Source organism: Passer montanus, unplaced genomic scaffold, assembly GCF_014805655.1.
Source record: "Passer montanus isolate IOZ18808 unplaced genomic scaffold, ASM1480565v1 scaffold94, whole genome shotgun sequence".
Taxonomy (NCBI): Eukaryota; Metazoa; Chordata; class Aves; order Passeriformes; family Passeridae; genus Passer; species Passer montanus.
In genome coordinates, this window is record NW_024374812.1 from 317,005 (window position 1) to 344,528 (window position 27,524).

At 40.4% G+C, this 27,524-nt stretch overlaps 1 protein-coding gene across 1 annotated transcript in view; it reads left to right on the forward strand.

Annotated features, from left to right (window-relative positions):
• The window catches only part of PKHD1 (PKHD1 ciliary IPT domain containing fibrocystin/polyductin), a 239,336-nt gene that overhangs the window by 146,912 nt on the left and 64,900 nt on the right, over positions 1–27,524 (forward strand). Inside the window, exons 51-58 of the mRNA XM_039696008.1 lie at positions 5,251–5,388; positions 13,065–13,178; positions 13,940–14,027; positions 16,385–16,539; positions 18,376–18,528; positions 18,883–19,761; positions 21,087–21,249; positions 23,323–23,483. Coding sequence (XP_039551942.1) covers positions 5,251–5,388; positions 13,065–13,178; positions 13,940–14,027; positions 16,385–16,539; positions 18,376–18,528; positions 18,883–19,761; positions 21,087–21,249; positions 23,323–23,483 — 1,851 coding nt within the window. The remainder of the gene's footprint in view (positions 1–5,250; positions 5,389–13,064; positions 13,179–13,939; positions 14,028–16,384; positions 16,540–18,375; positions 18,529–18,882; positions 19,762–21,086; positions 21,250–23,322; positions 23,484–27,524) is intronic.

The following is a 27,524-nucleotide window of genomic DNA, read 5'->3' on the forward strand; positions in this document are numbered from 1 at the left end:
GTTGGTTGATGTGCAGAAACTATTCTCCTCTCCAGTGCCTTCCTGGAATCTTTCTTTGATTTTATCCTGAGAACACAAGCATGAGCACAAACACGAGCTGTCCATCACACCATCTGTTTTCTTTCATCTCTGCCTTTCCTGGTCATCCTCTCTCTATTTTATTTCTGCTCTCCCTTTTCAGTCCTGCTGGTTTGGAGGTGTTGAGACATTCACTGGCATTGGAGTCAACAGAGTACAGGGTCTTAAATTAGGGTCATGGTCCTCACCAGGTGATAAGGGAACTGGATTTGTTGCTCAAATAAATGCATTACAAATTAAGTTAGGCAAGATGAATTTTCTGTCTGTTTTACATGCTTTGCTTTGCTGCCACAAGTGTTTGAGTCTCCAGTTCAAAGAAAACCAGCCCCTTGCTTGGATCCAAAATCTAAAATGAAATCAACAATTTTAAAATGTATGTTTAATTGTAGCATTTTATGGATGTTTCTCTTCCCTTTTCCACTGGCTTGTGCAGACCCTGCTAAACTCAGAATGGCTCCAGATGGCTTCACAAAAGTGAGAGTTTGTTCTCATGAGAACAAATATTGTAGAAACACCCAAACTTTGTGCTGCTATGCACACCAAAATAAGTTTTTGTGATTCACTCCTGGCAAGATGCAGCTGTGTCTTACTCTTTGCTGTCTTCTGGTTACTTAAAATTCTCTTCTGAGAGCCATCTACAATGATTCTCTGGTTGAAAGCCAAGACATGAGCTTGCTTCTGGTATGCTGTGCATGACTGGCTCAGTCTTTTCAGCCCCCAAACAACAGTTTTAGAGTCATAAAAGCAAATAATAGATGCTTAGTGCTCATTTCTAGTGTGAAGAAGTACAGGGAAAGACTTTGGTCAGTCACTGTTGGAATCTTTGACTAAATGTGGATTCCTAGAGTTCACTGGGGAACTGGGGCACTGTATAAATTTAGCTATTGAAGGCTTCAATTTGCTTATTTAACAAAATAAGCAGAATTGCAACATTAAGACTACCTCATGGGCTGGTCTCAGGAAGGTTTGAAAAGGTAGAAAATGGCTTTATTAGCAAAATATACATATTACAAACCAGGTTTTTGTGTTCTTGCTTGGTGTCTGCTTGACATCTAGAGATTTGGGCAAGCTTGGAAATTGGGATTGTGTACTAAGTTCCTTCTTTTTTTGCCCTGTTTGACTTCACAGACTTAGTACAAGGATGACTTACACTTGCAACAAAGGTGGGCTCCTCATGTGAAAGTGACTTTTAGTGTTGGTGTGTTGCTACAATTCTCATCAGTGTCTGTCTCCCCAGTGGATATAAGTTTTTTCCAGCCTGATCTGGAAATCCTCAGCTCAGGCTGCCACAGCTTGTGCTTTCATCCCTGGAGGTTCATCCTCCAGAGCCACAGCCATCCCACAAGGACCTCTCACATGCATCAGGCTTCAGCAGCCACACTGCCTTGGAAAACAAGCCAGAGGAGTTTAGTCATGCCATTCCAGCAGCCAGCAGTGGCATTAGCTTCCCAAAGCCCTGGGATTTTCGGGGCTTTGGTTTATGGTTTTTAGGATGGCACACTCCTGATGCAATGTGCTCTGGGTGGAAGGAGAATGTGTTATAATTCCAAGCAAAGCAACGCTGTTTTGAAGAGTATTGATATGATATCATGTAGCCTCTGGCAATTTCTATCTTCCCTTTTTTTTTTTTTTTTCCTCTCCAGTGGTGGAATTCACTCTGTTCTTCATTTTCTGATTTTGATTTTCTTTGAAGTTTTTCTGTTTGAAGAGATGAATGCTGGAGTACTGTATCCCATATAATAGCTCCTCTGTTGTGCCTGATTTCCATTCAATGGCATGCTATGGTGTTTTATACAGCAATGTGGCTGATCAAAGGCATTTTGTGTCATTGCTGGAGTCATTAATGCCTTCTCAGTATTGTACATCTGAACATTAAGACTCCGGCATACCTGAGCTTTTTGTCTGAAGAAACTGTATGTGCAATGAAATATTGCCCTGTTCTCAACCTCAAACTACGGTTTGCTGAAAGTGGTTTCTTGCTGTTATATGAATGTTTTCATGGCAGCAAAACAGCTCCAGTTTGTCTTTCTCTGAAGGTAAATCCTTTGAGCTCAGTGACCTAAAGTCTGTTGTTTTAACTGCTAAGTCATATCTCCTTCTATGAGGTAAATGAGTGTATTCTGTAAGGAAGTTGCCTTTGAATCTGTTTGCTTTCCTCCTCAACTGTGGAAACTTTTTCCCCCCCTCAAAGGAGTGCTCTGTTGTTTCTGCAGAGCAACATTTCACCTTCTGAGAACTTCACACTCCAAGCATCACACCCCAGAGTGTTGTCCTTTTAAACTGAGGAAACTCTAGGTTTGCAAAGATATCTCTGAGTGGGGGAATTTCTCACTCCTCTGTTTTAAGGCTCACACACATGATGCCACAGATACAGAGCAGTCAGCACTTCCTTTATAAAACCTTTTTTAGAAAGATGTGCAACTCAGCAAAAAATCTCTGTTCTAGACTGAAATGTGACATATAAATGGCATGCCTGGGAGCACTGCTTCTCCTCCTTGTAAAAATGTTTCAGCCTGTGTTTGATGAATATACTTATGGCCTTTGTCAACTGCAGCTTTTTGCCGCATTCTTGAGCTGTGATTTCACAAACTAGATTCCCCTTCTGTCTGAGAGATACCATTTTAACAACATCTCCCCCCCTTATTCTCCTCTCTGTTTCATATCCTCACATCCTGAGCCTTCCCTTCACAGCTCTGCAGGGCATGGGACTGTACCTGTCCTGTAAACAGATTATAGACAGGAATCTCTTCATGCCTGTAAAAATACATTAAGTACTGACACCATAAGATTTAAAGGGGAAAAAAATGCACTTGCTCCCTAGAGACTTACTTCATGTGAGTGCTGTGAAAATTTTGCATGCTTGAAAGATGTTTCAGCCCAAGGATGCAGGGAATTTGTTTTGGGATGAGGGGTTCAGATTAACCATGGTTCACTGCTGTACTTGGTATAGTCCTTGAGAACAAGCATTGTGGGTTCTCAGGGTGCTCATGGCCAGAGAGAAAAGATGAAAATACAGAAGGGAAAAGGAAGAGGTGGGATAATTGATTCACGGGGATAAGGGCAAGAATATGTAGGTAGGAGATAAACAAGTCTGTAAGCAGAGCCAGAACTCCAACCCTGAAAAGAAAACTTGAAATAAAATTTTCCTCTCCCTGGAGGTTGTGAAACTACAGGGTTGTAAAACTAAGGAGTAAAAAACTAGAAAATGCTACTATTAAAGACAGCCGACTAATATTTTCTTTCAGTCCAATTCTGAGTGTATTTCCTGTAGGTTTTCACAGAATCATATTAATTTTGTTTCCTGCAAAGAGGGCTTGAAAATTTTCTTAAACCTGTGTACTAAATAGTTTGGGCCAGCTCCTGATTACATGATTTTTGGCAAGGACTTTCTCTGTGCTACCCATTTTGTGGTCATTTGTGTTCCCATCCACAGCAGTTGCCAATATCCACAGGCAGAAGTGAAACTGTTAAGTAGCTGAACCATTTCCCAAGACACTTCATGGTTCTTATATTCCACACAAAACTGGTTTCAAGTGTCCCATTCTCACCACTCTGTCAAAATACACCAGAAAAATATGTGTGTTCCTTAATCTGTCCTGTTTTCTCTATCTATGCCTTGCAATAAATGCTTATAAGTACAATGAGAGTCACAGAAGATCTCTGTGTAGGGTAGGGCTGTCATTATGTTGAAGATTTTTTTCTGCAATCTGTTTCTATGAAAGCCATTATCAGATCATGTTATTGAGCCCCTTGTTAGAGAAACACCTTGCTTTTTCTTTTTCCAGGAGCACCCACTGACTGAGAGATGCACCATACTGTTACTCTTGTCAATAATGAAAGGGGATGGAAACCACAGTTTCAGGGCCTGAGCTGTTTTCCAGGGTAATCAACTGAGAAGCTCTTAGTGACATCCAAGAGCATTAGATGGGCCCAGGGGGTGGAATTCACCTCTGTGCAGCAGGCTACCTCTAAATGATCCACCATTTACATCCTTGCTCATGTCCTACTTGGAACACTTAAGAGGCATTTTAAAGGTTCCCAGGCTGCAGACTTGCAGCTTTAGGAAGCAGCAGTGATGTTATCATTGCCCTCAAGCCACAAAAGTTTCCACTCTGTTCAGAAATATAAAAATATCCCCCTTGCTTTCTCTTTATGGATCTGAGGGAAGGGTGCTTTGCCCTGGTCATTGCTAAATAATTTTTAGAAGGGATTATGAATGCAGAATGGAACTCATGGTGGACCTGGTGGTGATCTCAGACCTCTTTTCCAACCTTAATGATTCTGTGGTTCCATGAGCTCTGGCTTCCTGCAGGTTGTGCTTGTGTAAGCAGAGCTTTCCTCTTCAATGTTGAGGAAGAGGTGAGTTTTCATACACTAAACCTGGGAGAGCAAAGCCAAGATGAAGAGAGGGAAAAGTGGTAACGGAGAGTCAGTGGAGGTAGTTCATGGCGTGTTGCTGCAGTTTGTCACCCTGATCACTGTTGTTGACAAGGTGGGGACTTGCAGGCCCTTTGTACCATGATGTACCTTGGTGATACTGATGGATATTTTTCCTTTTCCATCAATCCTAGAACCCAGAAGGGTTTGCATTTCAAGGGACCTTAAAGTTCATCTTGTTCCAACCTCCTACCATGGGCAGGGACACCTTCCACTAGACCAGGTTGCTCAAAGCCCTGTCCAACCTGGCCTTGAATGCTTCCAGGGATGGGGCATTTTGTCATTGTTCTCTTCAAAAGAACTCTCTTGTCCTCTTCAATTCCATGAGGCAAGAATGGGAAAGATGGGGAGAGACTATTTAAAAGGGCCTGGAGTGACAGGACAAGGGCTAATGGCTTCAAACTGAAGAAGAGTAGGTATTAGGATGAAAATCTTCCCTGAGGGGATGGTGAAACCCTGGCACACGGTGTCCAGAGAAGGTGTGACTGTATCCCTGGAAATGTCCAAGGCCAGGTTGGACAGGGTTTGGAGAAATGTGGGACAGTGGAAGGGGTTGCTGCCTATGGCAGGAGGTTGGAACAAGAAGATATTTAAGGTCCCTTTCAACCCACGCCATTCCATGATTCTATGAAAACCAATCTAAATAACAAAACTCAAGCCAAGTTGACATCCTTTTTGGCAAGTGGCGTTGTCAGGCTGCCATTGACCTAAACAACCCTCTGCTTTTTTTCCCAGACAGGACCATCCTGGTGGATGTGGCTCTTCCCCCTCTGAGAGGACTCTACATCCTGGGGACCCTCGAGTTCCCCAGCAACTCCAGCAATGTCCTGAGCGCAGCCTGTGTCGTGGTGCTGGGGGGTGTGCTGAGAGTGGGTGAGTGAACAGCTGATCTTCGGGATGCCTGGGGCTCATTTCTGCTCCTGATAGGAAAAAAACTGTGGAGAATGTCTTAAAGTGTCACCATAAACATGATGTCCAACCTAATGCCCCGCGGCTATCTGGATATCTGCAGTTTGGACACCCAGGATCCGTGTGAAACACGATGATTATCCACTGGAGCTAATTACCTATTCCTTTAATAGCAACACATTACAGATACTGCAATCTGCACCTCACTCCTGGTTTCACTGGGGCAGAGATTTTATCTGCTATGTGAAAAAGCTCTGCCTACGCCCTGTGGGGTTGCTTCATGAGACAGTAATTCCTCAGGGCAGGATCTGCCCTAGTACTCAGGCAATGCCTGGTGTCTATGGGCATTAATAGGACACCTTTTGTGACAGAAATATTTTAAGCCAACATAAACAGAGTCATGAAGAATTCCCTGAATGCCTGGAAGTCCTGCTGTGGTGTGAAACAGCTGGATTCAGCACACTTCTTCTTCTCATCCCTCTGCACAGATGAGCACCAGGACCACAGGAAGGAACCACTTTGCCCCTACTTCCAGCTATTTCATGGTCCCCAAAGTCACCAGGGCTGTTCCACATTATTTACAACAGTCAGGATCAGTGTTTTTCCACTCTGAAGTAATTATTCACATAATTCCCTTTAAATATCAAGGTTTCTAAAGCCAGGCATTATATTTACTTACAGGAATGCTTAGGACGCTGGGATCACATTGTTGATCATTGCTTGACCTTTCTCAAGATTGGTTTCATGAACTTTAAAAAGAGAATTTGTTTGTGTAATCACCTCCTGAGGAAGTCTGCTTCAATATTTGTTTGTTGTTAATCTCAAGGGACTGTTTAGTTAATATAGTACTGGCCAAAAAAGTTATTTTGCTGTCTTGTGTTTTTCTTTGGAAAAAGAGGTTGGAAAGCTTAATCTGGGAGGTTAAAAAATATATATACTTAAAAGACTGTCAGTCATTTCTTACTTAGACTCCTTTGCACTTTAAATATGGTTTCATATTGGTTTTAAGAAAAAGCATGTGTTCATTGCTAAAAACACTTATTAAAAAAACATTGAGGCACTTTGCTGCACAAATCCCCTCCAGCACATCTGTGACTAGTAATGATATTAAAAGCCAAACAGGTATTTGCAGCTGTTGAGTCACAGTCCAGCATCTCCTGGAGAGCTGTCCTTGTTTCAGCTGTGGGATGATGGGTGGGTGGAGACTCTGCAAGTTTCCCACATCTCATACTGCCTTCTCTGCCATGCTGTAGATCTGAGTGCCTGTTTTTTCCTCCCTTCCCCTTTCCCTTCCCATGTGTTCGAGGCCTTACGGTAACGTCTTGGAGCCCATCTGTCCAATCCTGCCTGTTCCATGCCTGAAGGAAGGGTTTTGAAGCCCATCTGTCCGACTCCACCACACCCTAAAGAAATCCTGACACAAAACAGATAATGAGACAGTTTAGTACACAGATTTAATAGATGTGGACATCAGTGTTCAGCATTGCCTGAGCAGGATCTCAGGCTGGCATCACGTGAGCCAAATCCCCAGGTCCTGCCTGTTGTGTAATTTCTCCTTGTCCTGTTTTCAGTGTAGCAATCTTAGCCACATGCTGTTCCTTCTAATTCCGTGGCCTGGGACAAAGACTTTCTGGTAAAGCTCGAGTATTTGTTTCTCTTGAGCTCCTAGAGAACAATGATCAGTTTAGAAATTCATCTTATCTGGGTTTGTTGTCCTGCAGACCACTTGACCTCTTCTATGCAGAGAGAAAACAAAGTCAGAAGGTTAGATTATGACCATAAGTGCATAGGCACTAAATGATGATGGGAAATATGTAAAAAAGAGAAAAAAAATCAGTGTAAAATTGGAGTTTATCAACCATAACAAGAACCTAACTAATTTTATTGAAACAATAATTTACAGGCAAACTGGGATGAGAAAGTAGTGATGGTTGGAAAATCAGAATTTTTGGAACACCATTGACCATGCAGGGTCAATAATCACTTTTCTCTTTAATGTATGATCACAATCCATGTGAATTATGATCCCTGGAAGATGTGAGATGATTTAAGATCCACAAAGAATTCTGTCAGAACTCTCAGAAAACACAAAAGAAAATGTGTGAATCTACCCACACAGGAATTTCTCTGCGTGCTCCTAGACTTTCAGTGTTGTTTGATCCAGGGAAACTTTCTAATTATTACTACTTTCATAGTTCTACCTCTAAGATAAGGAGTTTCTCTCTTTCACTTTATCCTTCAAAGTCTTTTATTTGATGGTGATGTTTGCAGTAGAATTTTAGTAACACCATGTAATTCTATTTCTCTGCACTATGATATTGTAAAAATTGGCTATTTTTCCAGCTTATAAAAGGAAGTTTGAGGTTCAGAGAGAAAGTGAAGTGCTAAATATCTTTAGCACATCTGTTTCAAAACAAGGTAAGAAATTATGAGTTCAACAGCTCACAGTTGTTTTTCCATTCTCATCTAGGATGATTCTGTCCATTTTAACCCACAAGCATTAAAACTCAGACAATATATGCAGAAAGTGCCCTGTTCCACTGCTGAGCAAAGCCCTCAGCTCCCAATAAAGCTGAAGGAAATGCTGAAGTTCACTTGGCACACATTGATCTGTTGGACTCATCCTGAACTAAACTGCACTCAGCTGCTCTTTGCTGGCAGGCTGCCTTTTCTTTTTATAGTAGAGCTCTCCAAGTAATTATCCAGATAGGATTTCTCTTTTTAATTTCAACTTGTCACATTCTTTCCATCACATATCTCCTGATGGCTGCTTGTCAGTCATGTCACTCATTGGAGGCAGGAAGCCTAAGGTCATCATTAGCTCATGGCTTGATTGTCTGGAGAGGGAACCCCAGACAATTCTAATGCCCCTTATCTTGCTTGTGCTAAGAGCTCTAATGCATTTATTCCCCCTTTTTTCCAGGAAGAGCCCCCATACTGATTTGTCAAAGGATAAATCAGTGTATTTCATTAAGTGGCTATGTGTTAGCAGTAAATAAAGAGCAGTAATTAGTGAATTTCACCAATTTACTGTCTTTTCCAACTTCTCCAGCACCTCTGTTGTGTGGGTCCTATTTTTGGCTGTGCAGGTACACATCGTCCCTGCACAGCCGTCCAACTTGTATGAAGAAGGGACTCTGTTGGTGTAACAAGATGTATTTTCATTCCGGATCACAGAAAAAAAAGTGGTTTGAAAAGTTCATTGGACTATTTGTATTCCCTTCAATGAACTCCTCAGCCTCTGCCTGTTTGCCTTTTACCCCTTCTAAGCCATTCAGTTTCTTTTAACTGATTTCACCATGTAGGGAAGGGATTTGGTTCACATGTTCTAGACACCCAAATTTAGGTGCAATGTGGACATCAGCACATGAGCTGCTGTACCAGTAGGGGTCTATCCAATATAACCAGTGGAGCCCCTGCAGTCAGTGGGACTGGTTGATAAAGTATCTAGAGAAAATCTAGATTAAAAAACCTGAATGTAGGTATATGATTCTCCCCAGAAATATGGTTCAGTTGCCTAATCATAAGGATTTTCTATCGCTCTGAATACTCTCAGGTGTCTCCCCTGCCTGCAACTTCTGCTTAAAAGTCCCACTCCACAGTCATTTATCCCTGTCTTGTATCTGCCATCCAAGAGAGGATTTGGAGGGCACTGGGACTCTCAGATCCCATCCTACGTGTCTCACCACTTATTCCTCATTCACCCCCAACTTCTGGCTGTTGGTTCCTACACCACAGTTGTGGAGATGTGGAGCTGAGGACTTCTGAAATCTTCTGTACATTTGGCAGAAAGAGGCAACAGAGTGAGCGTTCCTTGTTTGGCTGCTATTCAAGGTTCTTCCCAGAGTGCAGCCTGAACACCTGAAGGAAGCTCCAGAAGAGAACCAACAGTAGGTGCTGTCCAGCTGTGTATTGATCATGAATAAAAGCTCCTCAGATACACCATACACCATATTTTCTGGTGAAAATATGACACAGTTTTCAAAATAGCTGGGTATTTAGAGTCCAAGTAGTTTGGGATTCAGAGATAGAGGAGATAGATGAGATGGTCCCAGCCAGATACTCAGCAAAGTCTGTTTGCCAGGTGAAGGGAGGAGATTGATCTCAGAGATTTCGTTGCTCTTATATGCAACAGCTGTTGCAGAATGTTATGTTGTGAAAAAAAAAAGAAAAGAGAAGGCTAGAAGGGAGGAAACACCCACTATTCTAGGAAAGAATTGAATGGGTTTTTTGCTGTGGAACAAAACCCCAAACAATACAACAAAAATCTGTCAGGAGGAACATCTGGAACAGAACTGAAAGATGAAAACAATGGAAAATGCTTTCAAAAGTCAACAAACTAGATCCAGACCACAGTCCAGAATAAAGGAAAATCTGGGTAGAAAAAACGCATCTACATTTCTGTTCTCCTGTTTATTCCCTCATTTTTTCTCATAGGTTTTCTCCTCTCCAGGAGTTAGACCTGAGGAAGGATTATGAACCAGCCAAAACCATTGTGCTAACAGATCTGTGTTGCAATCTCAACATTTGCATCTCACAGTTCTTCAGGACAGTGTGTATCAGTGGTGAATTTATTAACACATCAGGTTGTTTAACACAGGATTATCATACATGATTGGTGGTTTTTGCACTGTGTAGTGCAATTGGAAGAACACAAATTTGAGGGAGCCCTGCCTCTGTCTTTAGTGCCTCCTGACCTTTTCTGCATATCTCACCAGATATTTCCACCTTTTGGTAATTTCCAGGTTGCAAGTATCCTTTTGTCCTGGTTCTCTGCCAACAGCACATTATTATTTCACTTGATGATCAATGAGGTTGCTCATCAAAATGCCAGGGCTTCCAGCTGGAGTAGGAGCATGAAAGGGGATCCACTTCCACTCCTCCCTTGCAGGATGGGGAATTGGGCAGTTTTGTGTGGTCTTGTGTAGGACTTGCTCACCACAGAAAAATGGGACAAGAAATCTGAAGTTTTCACAACCAAAGTTCAAAGATGGACAGTTAAAGCCCATATCCTTCACTTACGTGTTGCAGAAATCATGATTCCTGTTGTTTGTGGCAAGTTGTTGTATCCAACAAAGTTATTTATTACAAGAGCTGTGATTTCATTGCCACTTACTTCATAATGTTCTGTAACTTACCCAGCTCCAGTGGCCTGTGTGGATCAACTATTTTGTAGTCCCCTTATGAATAAGCTGAAGTAGCTGCTGCTTCCATATCTTTATTTTCATGGGCCATTCTACTGGAATCAATTTAGACTTAGCTAAAGTGTGTATCTGAGACCTTACTCAGCTTTTCCCTTTGTTTTTCAGTCTTCTCCATTCATTCCCAGAGAGATTCTTACCTTTTCAAGACCTCTTGCCTTATTATGTTCAGTATTAGAGAATCACAGAATGGATAAAGTTGGAATGGGTCACTGAAGGTCATTTAATCCAACCACCCCGCTCAAGCAGGCTCCCCTAGAGCATTCATCACCTTTTTCCTAATTCTTCACTTCTAAATTCCTGCTGACTTTCCTAGAGCACCCTTGTAATTGTTCTATCCAGTTGTATCAGTTTATCTGCTTACTTTCAATATCCTCACATAAATTTGTGTCCATAATAAATCATGGAATGCCACACGGTTTGCAACACCAGATCTTCTTGAGTCCATGTCTCCATTCCAGTCACTCAGGCTGTAAATTAGTGTGTGCCATGTTCCTGCTGCACTCGTGTAGTTTGTTAATGACAAAGTTTTGTGCTACTAAGCCAAGTGCCTTGGAGAAGCCAATTATACGATATCAAAGCTATTATTTTTATCAACTAGACCTGTAATCTCATTAGGAGATGATAACAAGGAAGTTTCACAGGACCTTTTTTTCTATAAAAGCAGGTTGATTGGCATTAATTATATCATCCACCTTTAATGATTTATTAATTGTGTTCAGAGTTGGACATTCCATTTTTATTTATTTTTCCCCCAGAATCAGTGTCAAGTTGACAGGCCTGTAATTACCTGGGGCTCTTACTTTTATCTTTGTTTGAAATATTGGCACAATATTAGCTTTCTTCGAGGGCTCTCAGACATCATGAGTGATCCCAAATTTGTTGAAGAGTCCACCTTAATAGGCCAACGGGTTTTCTGTAAAACTCTCTGCTAGCACTTGCATTCAAGTTACTGAAATCCATTGATTTAAACCCATGGAACTATTGATGGCAATAAGCAAGTATTACACCTCTTTTTCTTCTAAATATTCTTAAAAGAAGTAGAATTTTCATACTGATTGATGACTACTGTGTTCTTTTGTGTCATTTTCCAATTACAGTTTCCAGCCACTGAAGAATTTCTGTGAATATTATCTTCCCTTTTCAAATTTATTTTATTTTCCATTATAAATATTTTTATTATGATCTTTGTTTCTCACTCTGACTGTATTTTTTAATTGTGTGGTTTTGGCTTTTTTTTTAACAAGGGTAAAATTTCTTGATATCTTGTGGTTTTTTGGACTAAAATTTGTGAGTTTTAGCTAAACGTAGATGTAAATCTTTTAAGAGAGGAAGAACTTCCAGTTCATCCTATGGAATCCCCAGTTCCAATCCTTTGTATGTGGTTGTTAAGTCTGGAAGCCTACTTAAAAATGGTTTTAAAACCGAGCTGAGAATTGGATATATGAGATGGTTTTAACTGACTTAAATATTATAGTAAATGGTTTGTAACCAGGAGTAAAAAATATGAGAAATTGTGAAAGCATATTTGGAAACAACCTAATTCCTGCTTTTCCTCTGTTCAAAACACAGTTATGGGAGTTTAAACAAGGAATTCAAAGCTGGATTGGGTGGACGATGGACACTGAAAAATAATTCCCTTCATGTCCCCAGAGAATATACATGCTCACTGGTGTGAGATATGTTAGATGGGGAACATGCAAGTCTTGTACTGTTTGCCTTTTACTCATTAAAAAGGCACACAGAAAATTTAAATATCTTCAGTTATCAGTCAGACAGTGGTGGGGAACAATTAATTGTTTTATTGATTTCACTTAAATTAAAAAAAAGGCTCTTAAAGCAAAGTGTTTCTTTAGGATACAAAATCAGCTCTCTTTTCCAAACTAGTAATTTTTAAATATTAAAAGAATATGACAGGCCAGCTAATTTTGTACAGATACATATATATATATATATTTTAGTTCTACATCTGCTACAGTTTTCTGTTGCATAATTGATTTAATCTCTAATTTTACAGGAACGTTGAACTCCTTTACTGGACTCCGCATACATTTCTCCAGGGCAAAAACTGTCCTACTTTTTCCTCCTTAGTATCTGTTTAGTGCTGGGCCATTTTCCTCTTAAACTGTAAACTACCCTTGGTGAAAGAAATTAAGGCAAAGTTGGAATACAGTTTATGAAAACTTCTTGGGCACTTTCTTTTTTCCGAGTTTTTTTCCTCAATCTTTCCCATCCTTGCTGCATGATTACCTCGCAACTCATGAAAGAGCAAAAAGGCAAAAACAGTTTGAGAAAGGAAATATTAGTTCAGCCATTTAGGTATTTATTTAAAATTAGATTAGGCACATATTCTCCGCCTAGTTTCCCTCCCATTTTCTGTGTCACAGAAGTCATGGATACTTTTGTGGTGGGTTTGATGCTGTTTTGTCTTTATTGCAGGTTCTTTGCAATATCCCCTAGAAAGGGATTTAAAGCTGCTCTTCCTTCTCCGGGCTTCTGAAGGGATTTACTGTGATCGTCTGGAGGATATAAATGTCCACCCAGGGAGTATTGGTATGAAACATGAATTCCACTTTTCATAGGAAACTAATTTTTGGTAATATCCAAATCTACCACTGTTGAGACTGTTATTACATTGTTTAGATAAACCTCAAACAAAGGCACACATATTTTACAGCTAACATTTAATCTTCTGGGACATATCATCTATAAGAAAAGCTTCTGTATTTTGGATTTGTCTTCTGGTTTTGGATCCCTTTTCCAGAGAATGGAAAAAAAGTTTATTGTCCAGAAAGATTAATAATAGCCACATAATTTTTTGTACCTTTCATTCCTGGAGTTTTTACTTAATTTGTTTACTTAGATAATTTTTTTGTTTGTTTCTGGTTTTTTTGTTTGTTTTTGGTGGGTTTTTTTGTTGGTTTTTTTTTGTTTGTTTGTTTTGTTTTGTTTTGTTTTTTGTTTTGTTTGGGGTTTTTTTGTTTGTTTTTTGGTTTGGTTTGGTTTTTTTTAATGGTAGATATCATTGTCTGCAATTCCTTCAATTCTAATTTGTGCCAATAAGAGGGGTAAAATCCCCTCTCTTGCCTGTATATGTGATGGTCATTTTACTTTATTGAGGACTTATTGCTCCTTCACTTTGTATTTTGAGTGAAGGCTTTGTGCTGTTCTTACACTTCTCATAAAATATAGAAATATACTTTAATAAATATAAAGATTTCCATATATTCAGTTATTGCTTCAGTTCTTCTCAAGCCTCTTTTTCTTTAACCTTTGAAATCCTCCTTATGTTCTTTCTTTTTTTTTTCCCCCAGGAGTTTATGGACAGGTGCAAATTTATAGTGCTTATCCTAAGATGCCTTGGATACATCTGGGAACTAATGTTGCTCCGGGCAATGAAAGGTGGTATTTTGGCCAAATATGCTTTCAAATATTAAATTTTGGCTCCTATTCCTATGACTAGTATTTAATATTCCTGTGAGTTGCATTATTCTTTCCCTTTGTGATGGGTTCTGTTTGAATTCTGTCTAGATAGAAAAAAAAACAACCTAGGTAACAGAAAATTGCACCATGATGGGGAAGCTGATGATTTTTAAGGTCTCTTCCAACTCAGATTAATTAATTCTAAAGAAATCAAAATTCTAAGGAAGAATCAAACTGAGACTTCCTTCCTTCCTTCCTTCCTTCCTTCCTTCCTTCATTGGAAGAGTTCCCATCAGGGTGGAGGTGTCAGCCTTTTGGGAAATGGTTGTAAAGATGAGCAGTGGAAGCACAAAGACCTCACCAGAAGGGCTCATCTGTTGTGTGCTCTCTCAGAGCTGTGTGTTCAGTGTAGATTAATTGGTTAGGAATTGCTACCTGATCCTGATCCAAACCATGCAACTTCAGAATCACCCTCTGGAAATTCTTCTCCTTCCCTGGCTGAGATGGGAGATCAGAGTAAGCAGATTCTGACTGAAGCATGCCAGTTAAACCCTTGGATGAAATGGATCCAGGCTAGATCTGGGTGGCTGCCCAGATATTTTATGTGAAATATCATGAGGTGCTAAGATACAAGTGTTTGGAGTTAATGCATGCACATTAAATACAGCACAAAGAGTTGTTTCAGTTGTTAAAATAAAGGAAAAAAAACATAAACAAACCAAAAACAATACCCTCTTTTTCATTAAAAATCTATCAAATAGCTTTTGATAGACTTTTAATGAAAAAAGAGTTAATGTGGTTGGATACAGGAAGTAGGTAAAGCAGAACTGGAATATGAAAGCTGAAGGAAGTGGATTTTCTTGAATGAGAGAAGGTGCTCTGTATAATTTTCCAGTATGAATCAGCTCATCAGTTCAGGAAGGACTTTCCTGCCCTTACAGAAGATATGCAGTGATTCCTCCAGAAAAAAAAAAAAAAAAAAACCAACAAGAAAAGCAAAAAAAAACCCCCCAACAACAAACAAATAAACAAACCCAACAAAACAAAACAAAACAAAAAAACCAAAACCCAAAACCAACCAACCAACCAAAAAAAAAAAACCCAAAAACCCAACAACAACAAGTAAAACAAAACCAAACCAAAACAAAAGAAATTTTTGTGGATTTCTCTACTGAATATTCACAGATATTGTATACTGTATGTGTTCATCTGGAACCTACTCATTTCTAAAAAAATTATGGGAAAAGAGACACTGGAAAAACTTGACAACATCCTTTTAGGAATCTCCTTTCTCTCTGCACTTCCCTCTCTCTAGTCTGCATGTGAGGCATTGTCTGAATTTACTCAGTGCTCTTTTTCCTCAATAATTCCCCGAGGAATTCAGATCATCACCTGGCCAGCACAGTAACTCTGTAACAGGTCAAGGTGTTTATCAAATAGAGATGAACACTGATCATTATGCATTTTGCTGTCACTAAACACTTTTCTTTTCCTTACATGAAGCTAAAAATCCCCTGAACTACCAGTAGAACTTTGACTGTAGAAGGGGATCTTCAGTTCAAGATTAAAACAAATAAATGCAGGACTCTGTGCAACATTCAGTAGCCAGCAGAGTTTTAAGTGGTGGTGACTAGAGGATGTTCAGCAACCAAAGGAAGGATTCAAATTCCTAAACAGATGGTTTGGACATATTTGAGGTGTCTTTGGGCTCTTTTGAGATGCTTTTGGGGTCCTTCCATGGCTTGCACATTTATCTCCAGGAGCACTTCAGGAACCAGTCCTGTCTCCTGGCACATCTGCTGGCTGATGTTTTAGATACCCTGGGATATCTCAGAGAGCAAGAGGTGCTCTTGTTTAGGGAATCAGATCCTGATCAAAGTAACCAATTCAGAGAACTAAATTGCTTTTCACCCACTACTAGAGCTCCAAGTTCTGCTGAAGATTAGATGCCAAGTGCAGACAGCCACACAACCCTGTACATGGTTGTTGTCTAAATCCAAGGCTGACTTTCAGCTCTGTAGAATATTCCTGGCACCAAAAATGATCTGATATGTCTTTTGGAGGCAACTTGGCCTCTGAAATGCTGTACTGGAACTGTATATGTTGTTAATCAATGGTGTGAAGTAGATGCTTCAGGATTAATTTCCTCCCACATATTTCAGACATCTGTTTTTGCAGAAAGCTCTAAAGGGGCTTTTCCTACAGCATAGCCTGTGGACTTTTTTTTTTTTTTCTTTTTTCAGATCTCCCTGAGCAAAACTGTTCATTTTTAATGAAATTTGTGAGCCTAACTCCCATAAGTGTAGTGACATTAAGTTTATATCATGGTGTTACAGGATTTTTGTAGAGGATGAAGTAGATTGGGATCAAGGTGGGGATATTGTGATCGGTTCTTCCTCCTATGAAGCCCACCAAGCTGAAGTAGTTACACTTAAAGAAGTCCATGGTCATAATATAAGAATTCATGATCATCTTCTGCACAGGCACATTGGTAAGGAATTTTTCTTTCCTTTTTCTGAAAGTTTTCTTCTGAAGTATTGACTTTCCATTTCATATCTCAACAGGATCAATTCTACTTCCTTGTGGTGGCTTCCTTGTGGTGGTATATTGCTTTCTCCATATACTTTTTTAGCTTGCTGATTGTAACATGAATTTCTGTGAATACAATCAATTCACTGCTGAATTGTTTGGGAAAACTATCTGGTGTTTCAAGTTGAGCTGGTTCACAGAGAGAGAAAGTAATTTTTCCTCTTTTAAAGGAAAAAAAGAACTGTAGGATTTTAGGCCCTTTATACAATTTCTATGGTATGTCAAAAACCTGGAAAAGAATTAAACCCCAGCCTTTTTTCAAATTTCAAAATAATTATCTTCAAAAAGTTTAAAAACCAAAATTTTATCAATTCCATAGTATGAAAACAATGTATTTATAAACTACTATATAAATAAACATAAAATCTGTTTATAGCTATTTTCTGTGTAGATTGCATGGGATCTATATGTTTGTGGGAAAAAGGGATGCAGTATTAATACTTATTTACTTTTATTTCAGCTTATAAAATAAATTTATTACCATCTATTTAACAAAATCTAAAGATCTAAAGGTCAAATTCTGAACCTTCAAACCAAGGATTTTTCTTGTGCACATCAATATTTTTAAAATTTGATCTTTATTCCAGCCAGTAGGCACAGAAATGAGTGTAATGGATACAAAGATCCAGAAATATAATGTTTTAAATTACAAATGTTTAAATGTCTGAGCCAGTAATCAAAGCTTCACTTGGAATTGAGCTCTGTTCTGCAATTATCCACAGTGTTAATCAACAGTAGCCTCCATGGCACAGCTTTTTATGACAATAGCATTTTTCAAACAAAATGCGCAGTTCAAAGCATAGAACATCTAGACTTTATTTTCAGTAGTTTATGCAGTTTAGGCCTTCCTTTTTAGCTGATGCAGATACAATGTATCATGAGGGGAAATCACTGCTTACCCCTTGAGTGATGCAGCAATTGTTAGATACAGCTGAAAAAAAAATTCTGATGGAAAAATTAAGGGGTAAATGCTGAGTTTCACCTTGACAAATGTAGATACTTGCAGGAAATGTTCACATACGAGCCAGTCACTCTCAGTTCCCTTGATAATTAAAGCAGAAAAATGCATACAATACATAATTCTCACTCATTTTTTATCTGCCCCTAAAGCAGGTATATAAAATACTCGACAAATCGCACTTGAGATTTGCCTGTTGATCTCCACCATGCATAAAACCAGTCTGGATAACTGGTTAAAAATCGTATCTTCATGTGACTAAAATAACCTGAGATTAATCCAAGCTAGAGAGATGCATACTTGAACAAGTCTCTTTCAGAAAGGCATTGAAAAAATGTTTTAAAATCCTTTTAGAAAGCACACACAAGCAACACTCTGTAGCAAAGAGAGTTTTGGCATTGACATTAGTCTGATCCTGAGGAAAATTAATGGAGATAACTCTGCAGTGAGCTGAAGAGTAACTCCAGCACGCAGAGCTTGGAAAAAATTAAGTGTGAACCTGTTCATTGCTTTGGCACCTGCACACCGCAGGGGAAAGGTTTAGCACCTCCTTGTTCTAAAAACAAGATATCTTGGTAAAATATAAGCACACAGTGAATATTTGATGGGCAGGTGGCCTTTCTGGTTTTGTGTCAATGCACGCAGATTGTGCTAGGGGTGAAACACACCTGAATGTCAGTGCAGATTCTGCAGAGGAGCTGTCAGGATTCATGTCCCTCAAAGCACTGGCTAATAGGTATGATAGACACTTATCACATTTGCTTTCTTGAAACTCCCCAGGGCGTCCCCATGACACAGAAGATGGCAGAAGCATCCCTTTGGCCGCGGAGGTTGGGCTCCTCACGCGGAACGTGCAGATCCAGTCGGATGTGGCTTGTGCTGGGAGGATGCTGGTGGGACACTTCACAGGCTCCAGTGGGATGGAGTTTGAAGGTAGTTGAGATTCACCGGTCCTCATCAAGCACGCCAGTTTTGCCCAAGAAAGAGGTGCAGCAACATGTGAATCCATTCACACGAGCTATGAAAGTCAGAACAACCTGACTGTCAGCAAGTATGAAACATGAGCACCACTAAAAATTAATAAAAATGGAAGATAGTTTAGGAGGGGCTGTTCTGTGTTTTGTAAGGTTTTACTAAGACTTTGTATATATTTATTAACAAATACCCGTCAGTACAATACACTGACAAAGTACCTGCTCTTATATGTCTGACTGTTGTTAACGTGGTTTTCCTTACCTGTTCTTATGTAATATAAGCTTTTATTTCACTCCATTTATTTAATTGCAGGTGCTCTTCAACTCTTAAATGTTCAATTTTTGAATTTTGGACCTCCTCAGCTTTCTGCCATTGAATTCAGGAATGTATCCCAGGGGTCCTCAGTGGTGTCGTCCAGCATTAGTGGCAGCTGTGGAGCTGGCATCAAAGCAGTCGAGAGCAGTGGGATCTTGTTGCACAATAACGTGGTCTTCAACACCACTGGATCTGGCATTGATTTGGAAGGGAAAAATCACTCCCTCATCAGGAGCCTTGTTATTCTGAGCAGGCAGCCAGCAGGTTCATTAAACTGGGTGTCTGGCATCAAGGTGAACCTGGCCACCAATGTCTCCCTTCATGGCAATGCTGTGGCAGGATCCGAGAGGATTGGCTTCCATGTCAGGGGCCAGGAGTGCTCACTAGCTGGAGAATATTGCAGTGGAAATGTGGCCCATTCGAGTCTCCACGGCGTTCACCTGTACCAGGAAGATGGATTTCAGACCTGCACTAGGATCACAGGTTTTCTGTCCTATAAGAATTATGACTATGGTGTCATGATCCGTCTTGGAGGCAGCATTATTGTGGAAAACGTGGTGCTGGTGGACAACACTGTGGGACTCCTGGCAATGGTGCACTGTGCCTACACCGAGCAATGCTACACGGGGAAAACATTCATAGAACTTAAAAACTCTGTCATTGTCGCAACAAGCTCGACTTTTGACTGCCTCAGAGACAGGATCAAGCCTCACTCAGCTGATCCAACAGCCCAGGACCGACCCCCACGCTACCCTCTAAGAGGCCGTGTTGGGATTTTATGGCCCACATTTAGCACCGTTCCCAGCCAAAGGCCAGAGCATCCCTGCCACAAAACTGGGCATTGTCCAAAAGCCCTGGGAATCATGAAGCTGAAAGGTTGGTCTTCTGCCTCCACTGGCCAGACTGTTCTGTCACTGCTTTTCTTTACTAATGTCATTTTTTCCAGTTGAAGTTTTAGCCTCCCAGAGATGGACTGTTGGAGAAATCAGCCTCAGTGAAATTGATTACACAATTCTTCTACAACTTGACACAGTTTAATTAAGAAAAAATATTATTTGATATTTTTCACTTCCTGAATCTACAGCAGGATGATTGTTGCCCTAGAAGCTGTGGCTGCTCCATCCCTGGAGGTATTTAGGGTTGGGTTGGATGGGGCTTGAATCAGCCTGGGATAGTGGAAGATTCCCCTGTCCGTAGCAGAGGGTTGGAAGGAGATGATATGTAAGGTCCTTTCCAATCCAAACCATTCTTGGATTCTATGATTCCATGATAATTATGTATTGTGCTAATGTATAGATTCTACCTCACACATACTTCCTTCTGTGTTATTTTTCCAATTGATTAATCTCTTTGACCCACAATTGCCTCCACCTAAATAAAAATACCAAATCTGAGAAGTGAATATCACACTTTGGATAGAATTGTCACAAAACATAGGAACTACAACTCACAGAAGCAGTTATGACCTTTACTGGTATAAGAGATTGCACAAGAGGAATAGAGGTCTGTTATGGATCCTGGATCTTTGTTTCAAACAAATTTTTCAGTCCTCATAGCAATATTTGAATATAGCAGAACCCTGATAGCTGGTTGCAATGGTAGGATCTAAATACCTCACTATTTTCATGTCTTTACTCCTCACTGCTACTTACTTTTGCAAGAAAATTCATTATCCCCTTTTTACTGAGGAGTAAGAGAGATAGAGAAAGACAAATAGACTTGTGCAGAATCTCACAGAAAATTCATGGTCCAATATGGATTTTGGAGCTGCATAAGAGTTGAGTGCCAGAGCCAAGTATGTGTCATCACACCCTGCTTGTTTTATATTAATCTCTGGCAAGTAGAAAAATCATGCAAGGCAGGTTGTTATTTAACTGGTTCTTACTTATTCAAATGAAAATGTGCTAAATACTCATGCTTTTTGTTTTATCTCTCAGTTATTATTTCTGTGATTTCATTTCCTATGGTGTGACTTGGTTTGTATCAACTCAGGATGTAAACTAGCTACAGAGTATTCTAAAGCCACATGAAGATCTATGAACAATGCTATTAGTGTGATTTAAAAATAATTTGCACAGATATATATAGGGGGCACGTTAACATGGAAAACATCACATGAAAAAAACCCAACTTTCTTATCTCTAATTACAGCACTCTTTTAACCACTTTTCCTTGCTTGATCTTCTCTTAATCCCTGGCAGAAGTCACCTTTACTGGTTTTACACAGAGCTGCTACAGTGAAGACAGGGATGTCTGTATCATGTCAAATGCTGATCATTTAGGCATCATGCCTCTCATCACAGCAGAGACATCAAGGATGTTACATGTCAGTGAGAAGGACAAGTTCTACTTTTATCCAACAAGGTAAAATGCTTCATTCTGAATTATATTTTTTTGAAAAAAACCCCAAACAAACAAAGAAAAAAGCAAGAACAAAAAAGCCCAAACAAACCACAACAACAACAAAAAACCCCAAAAAACAAAAACAAAACAAAAAAAAACCCAAAAAAACCCAAAAAAAACCCCAAAACAAAACAAAAAAACCAAAACCCCAAACACCTACAGCTTTGGAACTATCCTCCCCTCATATCTGCTTTTGTACTGCTCCTGTCTGACAAAAATGAGCAAGCTCCAACATCAAACAAACATGCATAGAAAAATCCAAATACAGGGAAAAAAAAAGAATGGAAAACCAGCACCAAATTTAGTTTAGGGCAATCTTTTATAATTTGAGTTTTGAATTCCATCAAGGTGCATCTCCGGATGAATCCTCTTGGATTTCTTCTTTTCCTGACATTTGTGTAGCAAAACAAACCTCACATATCCCATCTCCTAAACCCCCATCCTGAGCATCTCTGACTTCTCAGCCTCAGGCTTCAGAAAATGTCAGGACCTCCAGGAAAAAAACCCTGAGACAGGGAATGTCCTTTTGGTCGGGGAAGCGTGGCTTGATTTGTGCCCACGAGATCACATCAGAAATGTTGATCAGGCAGGCTGTGAGATGTCAAATGATTGCCAGAACTGCTCCTGCCCGGGGAGAATATCATCTGTGAGGGTTGAGGAGGGAGGGGAGAACTTCATCTGTAACCTTAAGTCACTGCTGGTTGCAGTGGTTTAGACATACCACATCCAATGGAAACCACATGCCTATTTATTTATTGCAGTCACTGAACATGATGCAGAGGCTATGTCAGGAAAGCCTTGAAGTAGCAAAAAAATATTCCAGCATGGACTCCACTTGCCAGTCAAAAATAATTGGAGGTGTCCCGCACTGCTATGTTTAGAGCCCCTCCAGCCTTCTGCCAGAATTTCTTATTTTATTCTATATTTTTGCTTTTTTGCTCTGGGCATTAGTTTGCGTGTAGATTTCTGAGCCCTGTCCAGCTTGTCAGCTCCCATTATGTTTCACTCTTGTATCCATCCCACAATATTCTGCTGGTAGTGAGCTCCTGAATGCCCGGTCCACTGCAAGAGCTGGTGTTTTTCAAATGTGAGGAATGCACTTGGATTACTGAAGGCTTCCTTGGGAGACTGCTGAGCCTCTGAGGGTGGTAACATGTCCCAGTGCTCCTCATGCAATATCTGCATGCATTTGTTTAATCCCCCTTTGCAGCTGCTGAGCCTGATCCAGCATGTGGCTGCATTGTTCTGCTTCAGCATCCTGAAGGGATATCTTGATGGATTTGTCCTGTCAAAGAGAAGATGAGCATTGCCTTGGAGCAAGAAAGGAAACAGAAACATCAGAGAATATAGCAAATCCATGAAGAACTTTGCTTGTCCTACTGGTAGACCTAACCAGCAGAAATGCTGGATGTGCTGAGAGATGGTGAAGAACTGAACTGTCAGGATCAGAGGAGTCTTTGTTCTCTGCCTCTTTTGAGCTTGGTTGATTGGGGGAATTGTCCTTTTTGTTCCTCTGCCCTTACTGCAAATCTCTGCCTATACCTGTTTGCCCCATTCAAGGTACCAGCAGTTGGGTTTTCTCAGCCTGAGACCAAAAAATTCTGCATTTTCTTCAAGGTTCAATGTGTAGGCATCTGAAAATATCTCCACGGACTTTGCTGGAGTACAAGTCTTTTTATCATATTGAATTCTGCCATGGGTGTGAGATGCTCAGTTCACCAGTTCCTTTAAGCTATGTTGAACCTTTAGTCAATCTGCAACTGAAAGCAATTCAGCTCACTACATGTTAGTGTTCCAAAAATTAGGCATGTTATTTAAACACACTGACCTCCTTCTATAGTCAATATAGACCCTTGTTTAGGAAATTATTAGTCTCAACTCTTATATTTGTTTCAGTGAGATGGGTTTCTCTCAACACACCTGTGCTGTTACAGGTACCTTCCTCTCTGGCAGCCAGTAGTTAATGCCTTAGAAATTTATAGGCTTTTCTGGCTGTTCCAAGCCACTAATAATAATGTTACCTTTACTAACCAGTGTACAAACCTCTGAAGACACCATGCTCCCTGAAAAGAGGTGCAAAGGCTCGAGGAAAGCCCTTTTCAAGGATTTGGATGGAGGTGTCTTGCATCTGGAGCCACCTGTCTCTGTTTTCCCCAAGTCAGAATTTGAATGGACACAGTTCTACTCAGAAGCTGGTAAGTGCCTGTGCTGGTGGGAGTGTTTGCAAAGTCGTGCAGAAATTTGAGCCATGAGATGTGACTTTCACTGACACCTGCAACTGAGGTTGAGGTCATGGTAGTCCCAATCTGTGTGGCTCCTTTCCAGGCAGGATGTAGTGAATTGTGCTGTAGAAGTCTGGGGTGACTCAGTGTGCAGCTCTGTGCCCACCAGTGCCACTCTGCCTACTTGCAGTATCATTTCACCCCACATCCTTACCCTCTTCAGGGTCTGACTCGCTAGATTGGATGGTAGAAAGAAATTTTTTCCCTGTGAGGGTGGTGAGGCCCTGGCCAAGGTTTCCCAGAGAAGCTGTGGCTGACCCTGGATCCCTGGAATTGTCAAAGGCCAGGCTGGACAGGGCTTGGAGCAACCTCAGATAGTGGAAGGTGTCCCTACCCATGGCAGGGGGTGGAATGAGATGATCTTTGAGGTCCCTTCCAACCCAAACCATTATTGGTGATTCCATTATGATGATTCTACCTGCCCCTTGCAAAGACCTCTGAGAGCACTGAGGGGCACATGCCATAAAAACAACACAAAACTGCAAAATAATGCCAATAATTGCCCCCACAAGGATTTTCATCCACATCCCACTGAGGAGATAATCAAGCTGAAAACCCACTCCAGAAGTTTCATGACCCCTCTCTGTTTAAAAAAGGCCCATTCTGCTCAGTAACCACTTTCTGAAGGCTCCCACAGCAAGGCTCCATTCTCATCCTGATTAAAACTCGGCTCTCTGATCCCAAATAAACTCTTTAATTACAATTAGCATTCCCTGTGCCTGCTGCTGATGGTGGCCATTTTGCTGTAGAGACGCATCGTTTGTAACTCTGCCGGTATGGGAGACTGATGGGAGGGACTGTAATTATTCCTGGTTTTCTTCACACTCTGAAACTGATTTAACACAAGAAGAACTTTAATCTTTAAACAAAAAGTGTGAAGCTTTTCCTCTAAGGATCCTGCTCTAGCTGGCTGCTTACAGGGTTGATTTATGTGTTGTCTAGATGCAAACACTGATTTTTATTATACCTTTTCCACCCTAATTATGAATCACATCCAAGCACTAATGCTCTGGTACTATTACCACTTAGCACCTGCATATTAATGAATATATTTGCATACAAAACCTGGATTTTATTCATATTCCCACCATTTTTAGCACATCCTAACACACAGTCTAGGTATAGGAGGAATCCTCACCATTTAAAGTGCACTGAGGGTACAACCTTCACTCCATAGGTTTATCTCCTTGTGAAATGGAGGTACCAGTATATGATAAATGTTGCCTGCCTCTAAAGCTATGACAAAATTGCTGTGTTTTCTTTCTTTTTGCTGCCAAAATCTGAATGGGGATTTTTTTTCCCCTTCCCTTCACAAATGTGTGTTAAATTCCTCTACATTTCTAATTCTGACCTATGGTGCCTTTTGTCTTGAGGTTGAAATTTGGAAATGCACAACTTGATGATAAGGTGAATTTGTGGTCATCTTCTTTCCTTCTTCTCTTTCTGCAAAGCTGTAGCACTGAATATTTTTCACAGCACAATGCAGGATAGACAAATTGGAGAAAAAGCTCAACTTTCCTGCTCCCATTGATCTCTTGCCAGCAGGACCAGAGCAATTATCATCCCTCCTGTGCTTGAGGCCAAGCCTTGAGTCCCATGTTCAGTTTTGAGCTCCTCACTGCAAGAAAGACATTGTGGGGTTGGAGTGTGTCCAGAGAAGGGAAAGGAGCTGGGGAAGGGTCTGGAATTTAAGTCCCATGAGGAGCAGCTGTGGGAGATGAGGTTCCTTAATCTGGAGAAAAGAAGGCTCAGGGGACTCTCTACATCTCCCTGAAAAGAAGGATTGGCCTCTTCTCCCAGGAAATTAGTGAGAGGTGAGGGGGAAATACTCTCAAGCTGCACCAGGGAAAATTCAGGTTGGGTATTATGAAAAATTTCTTTCCAGAAAGGGTGGTCAGCCATTAAAACAGGCTTCCCAGGACAGGGTGAGGCCACCATCCCTGGAATCATTAAGAAAACCAAGATATGTCTCTTTGTGATATGGTGTAGTGGGCATAGTGGCATTCACTTATTCATCATGGGCTTGATGACCTTGGAGGTCTTTTCCAGCCTTAATGATTCTGTAGGGACAGATTCCCCTTCTCTTCAGGGCCTGTGAAGATGGTGGTGCTGTCACAGAATCATAAAATCGTAGAATGGCTTGGAAGGGGCATTGGAATGGGATGAACTTTCAGATCCCTTCCAACTCAAATGAGTCTGTGATTGTATGATTCTATGATAAACAAAAATATTTATGTTCGCTTCAAGGTTCCAGTTTGGCCAATCAGATTGGAGTTACTGTCCCTCAGCCATTTTCAGATACTCTGAGTACTCTGTGGGGAGCAAACCAAAACACTCAGTAGACTTCAGGGACAAAAAACCATGGAGATGTTTCATCACAATAAGGGATATCCCAGGGAAGAAGTTGTGAAAGCCATAACTGGGGCACAAGGGTTCATTCAGAATTACATTGATGTTCTCCAATTCACATGATGTCTTTTACTGAAGATGTAAGTGATATAGAATTTATGAAATATATTATTTCTATACCCACTTTTTCCCCCTCTTTGTTTTCCCAAATTTTACCCACTGACTTTTGTCTTTGCTCATAGACCAAGCTTTTTATTATGACTCTCTGAAGAAGCAGAATTGTTCACTTCAAAATGAAATTTTAGTTTTCTGGATAAACCGCAGAAATTTAGAAAAAAGGAACAAAACAGGAGGGAACAGATCCAAGATTTTTGTTGCTATTATTATTTCTACTGCAAGAAAAAAGGAGTAACAACAAAAGTGGGTTTCAGTCCAACAAAGCATAATTACTTTTTAATATGAGAGTCCTTTTTAGTCTTTTTTTTGTCTTTTAAATATAATGCTTCAAAAGTTTAAAATTAAATGTTTTCCAACACCCTCCTCCCTAAATAATTTATGAGGAACTTTCAAAATGCCATTTTTTGAATTATCCAAAACAATTTAATGAGTTTAATATGAATTTGTAATTATTTAAATCTCTTTGAGCTGCCATTTTTGGATGACAAAATGTTTTTCTCCTAAAACTCGTGTCTAGAGCAAGCCTCTTGCAAAAGAGCTTGGGGCCAAGCCTGGAGCACTAAATGGTTCCATGATAGAGGAAATACCAGAATCATAAGCTGTACAGCAGAGTTAGCTATAAACAGGAGTGTCTTGTTGTGGAATTAAGGATAAGTGAGCAGTTTATATATTCAACTGATTCCTATGTCCAGGTTAAAACCCCAACTCCACAAAGGGCAGCTGATACAGCCATCCTTGTGTAGTTGAAGGATCAGCCAGTTGCTGGCTTTTTGCAATGTTCGTAGGACTCTGTTGTCACAGTTTCTAAATCTGTAATGTGGCATGACTCCCAGAGTCATCAAAGTTCATTTTTTTCCCTTGGTGGACATGCAGGTAGAAGATCCAGCTGTCCTCACTTCTGTTGTCTCCAGTGTTGTCATAGAATTTTGGAATGGTTTGGGTTAGAAAGGACCTCAAAGGTCATCTGATTCCATCTGTTGTCATGAGCAGGGACAACTTCCACCAGAGTTTACTAATGTCCCCTCCACCGAGCAAAGAGAGATTGACTCATTTTGTGGGTAATACACAGAAATGGAGAGTTGAAACCAAGGCTTTCAAGTTTTAGTCTTGAGCCTGCAGACTTATGTTTTCTTTCTGCTGACAGATACATCCTAGGTATAATTTAAGGCAATTTGGACTGAATAATCATAAAATCATAAAGCAGATCAGGTTGGAAGTGGACTCAAAAGCTCATCTGGTCCACCCTTCTGTGGGAAAGGAGCATTATCTGGCACCTTGTCCAACTGAGTTTTGGAAACCTCAAAATGAGGGTGTGATGGAGACTCTACCATGTCCCTGGTTAGATTATTCCAATAAACCATGGAATCACAGAATTGTTTGTCTTGGGAGGGACCTTAAAGATCGCCTTGTTCCATCCCCCTGCCATGG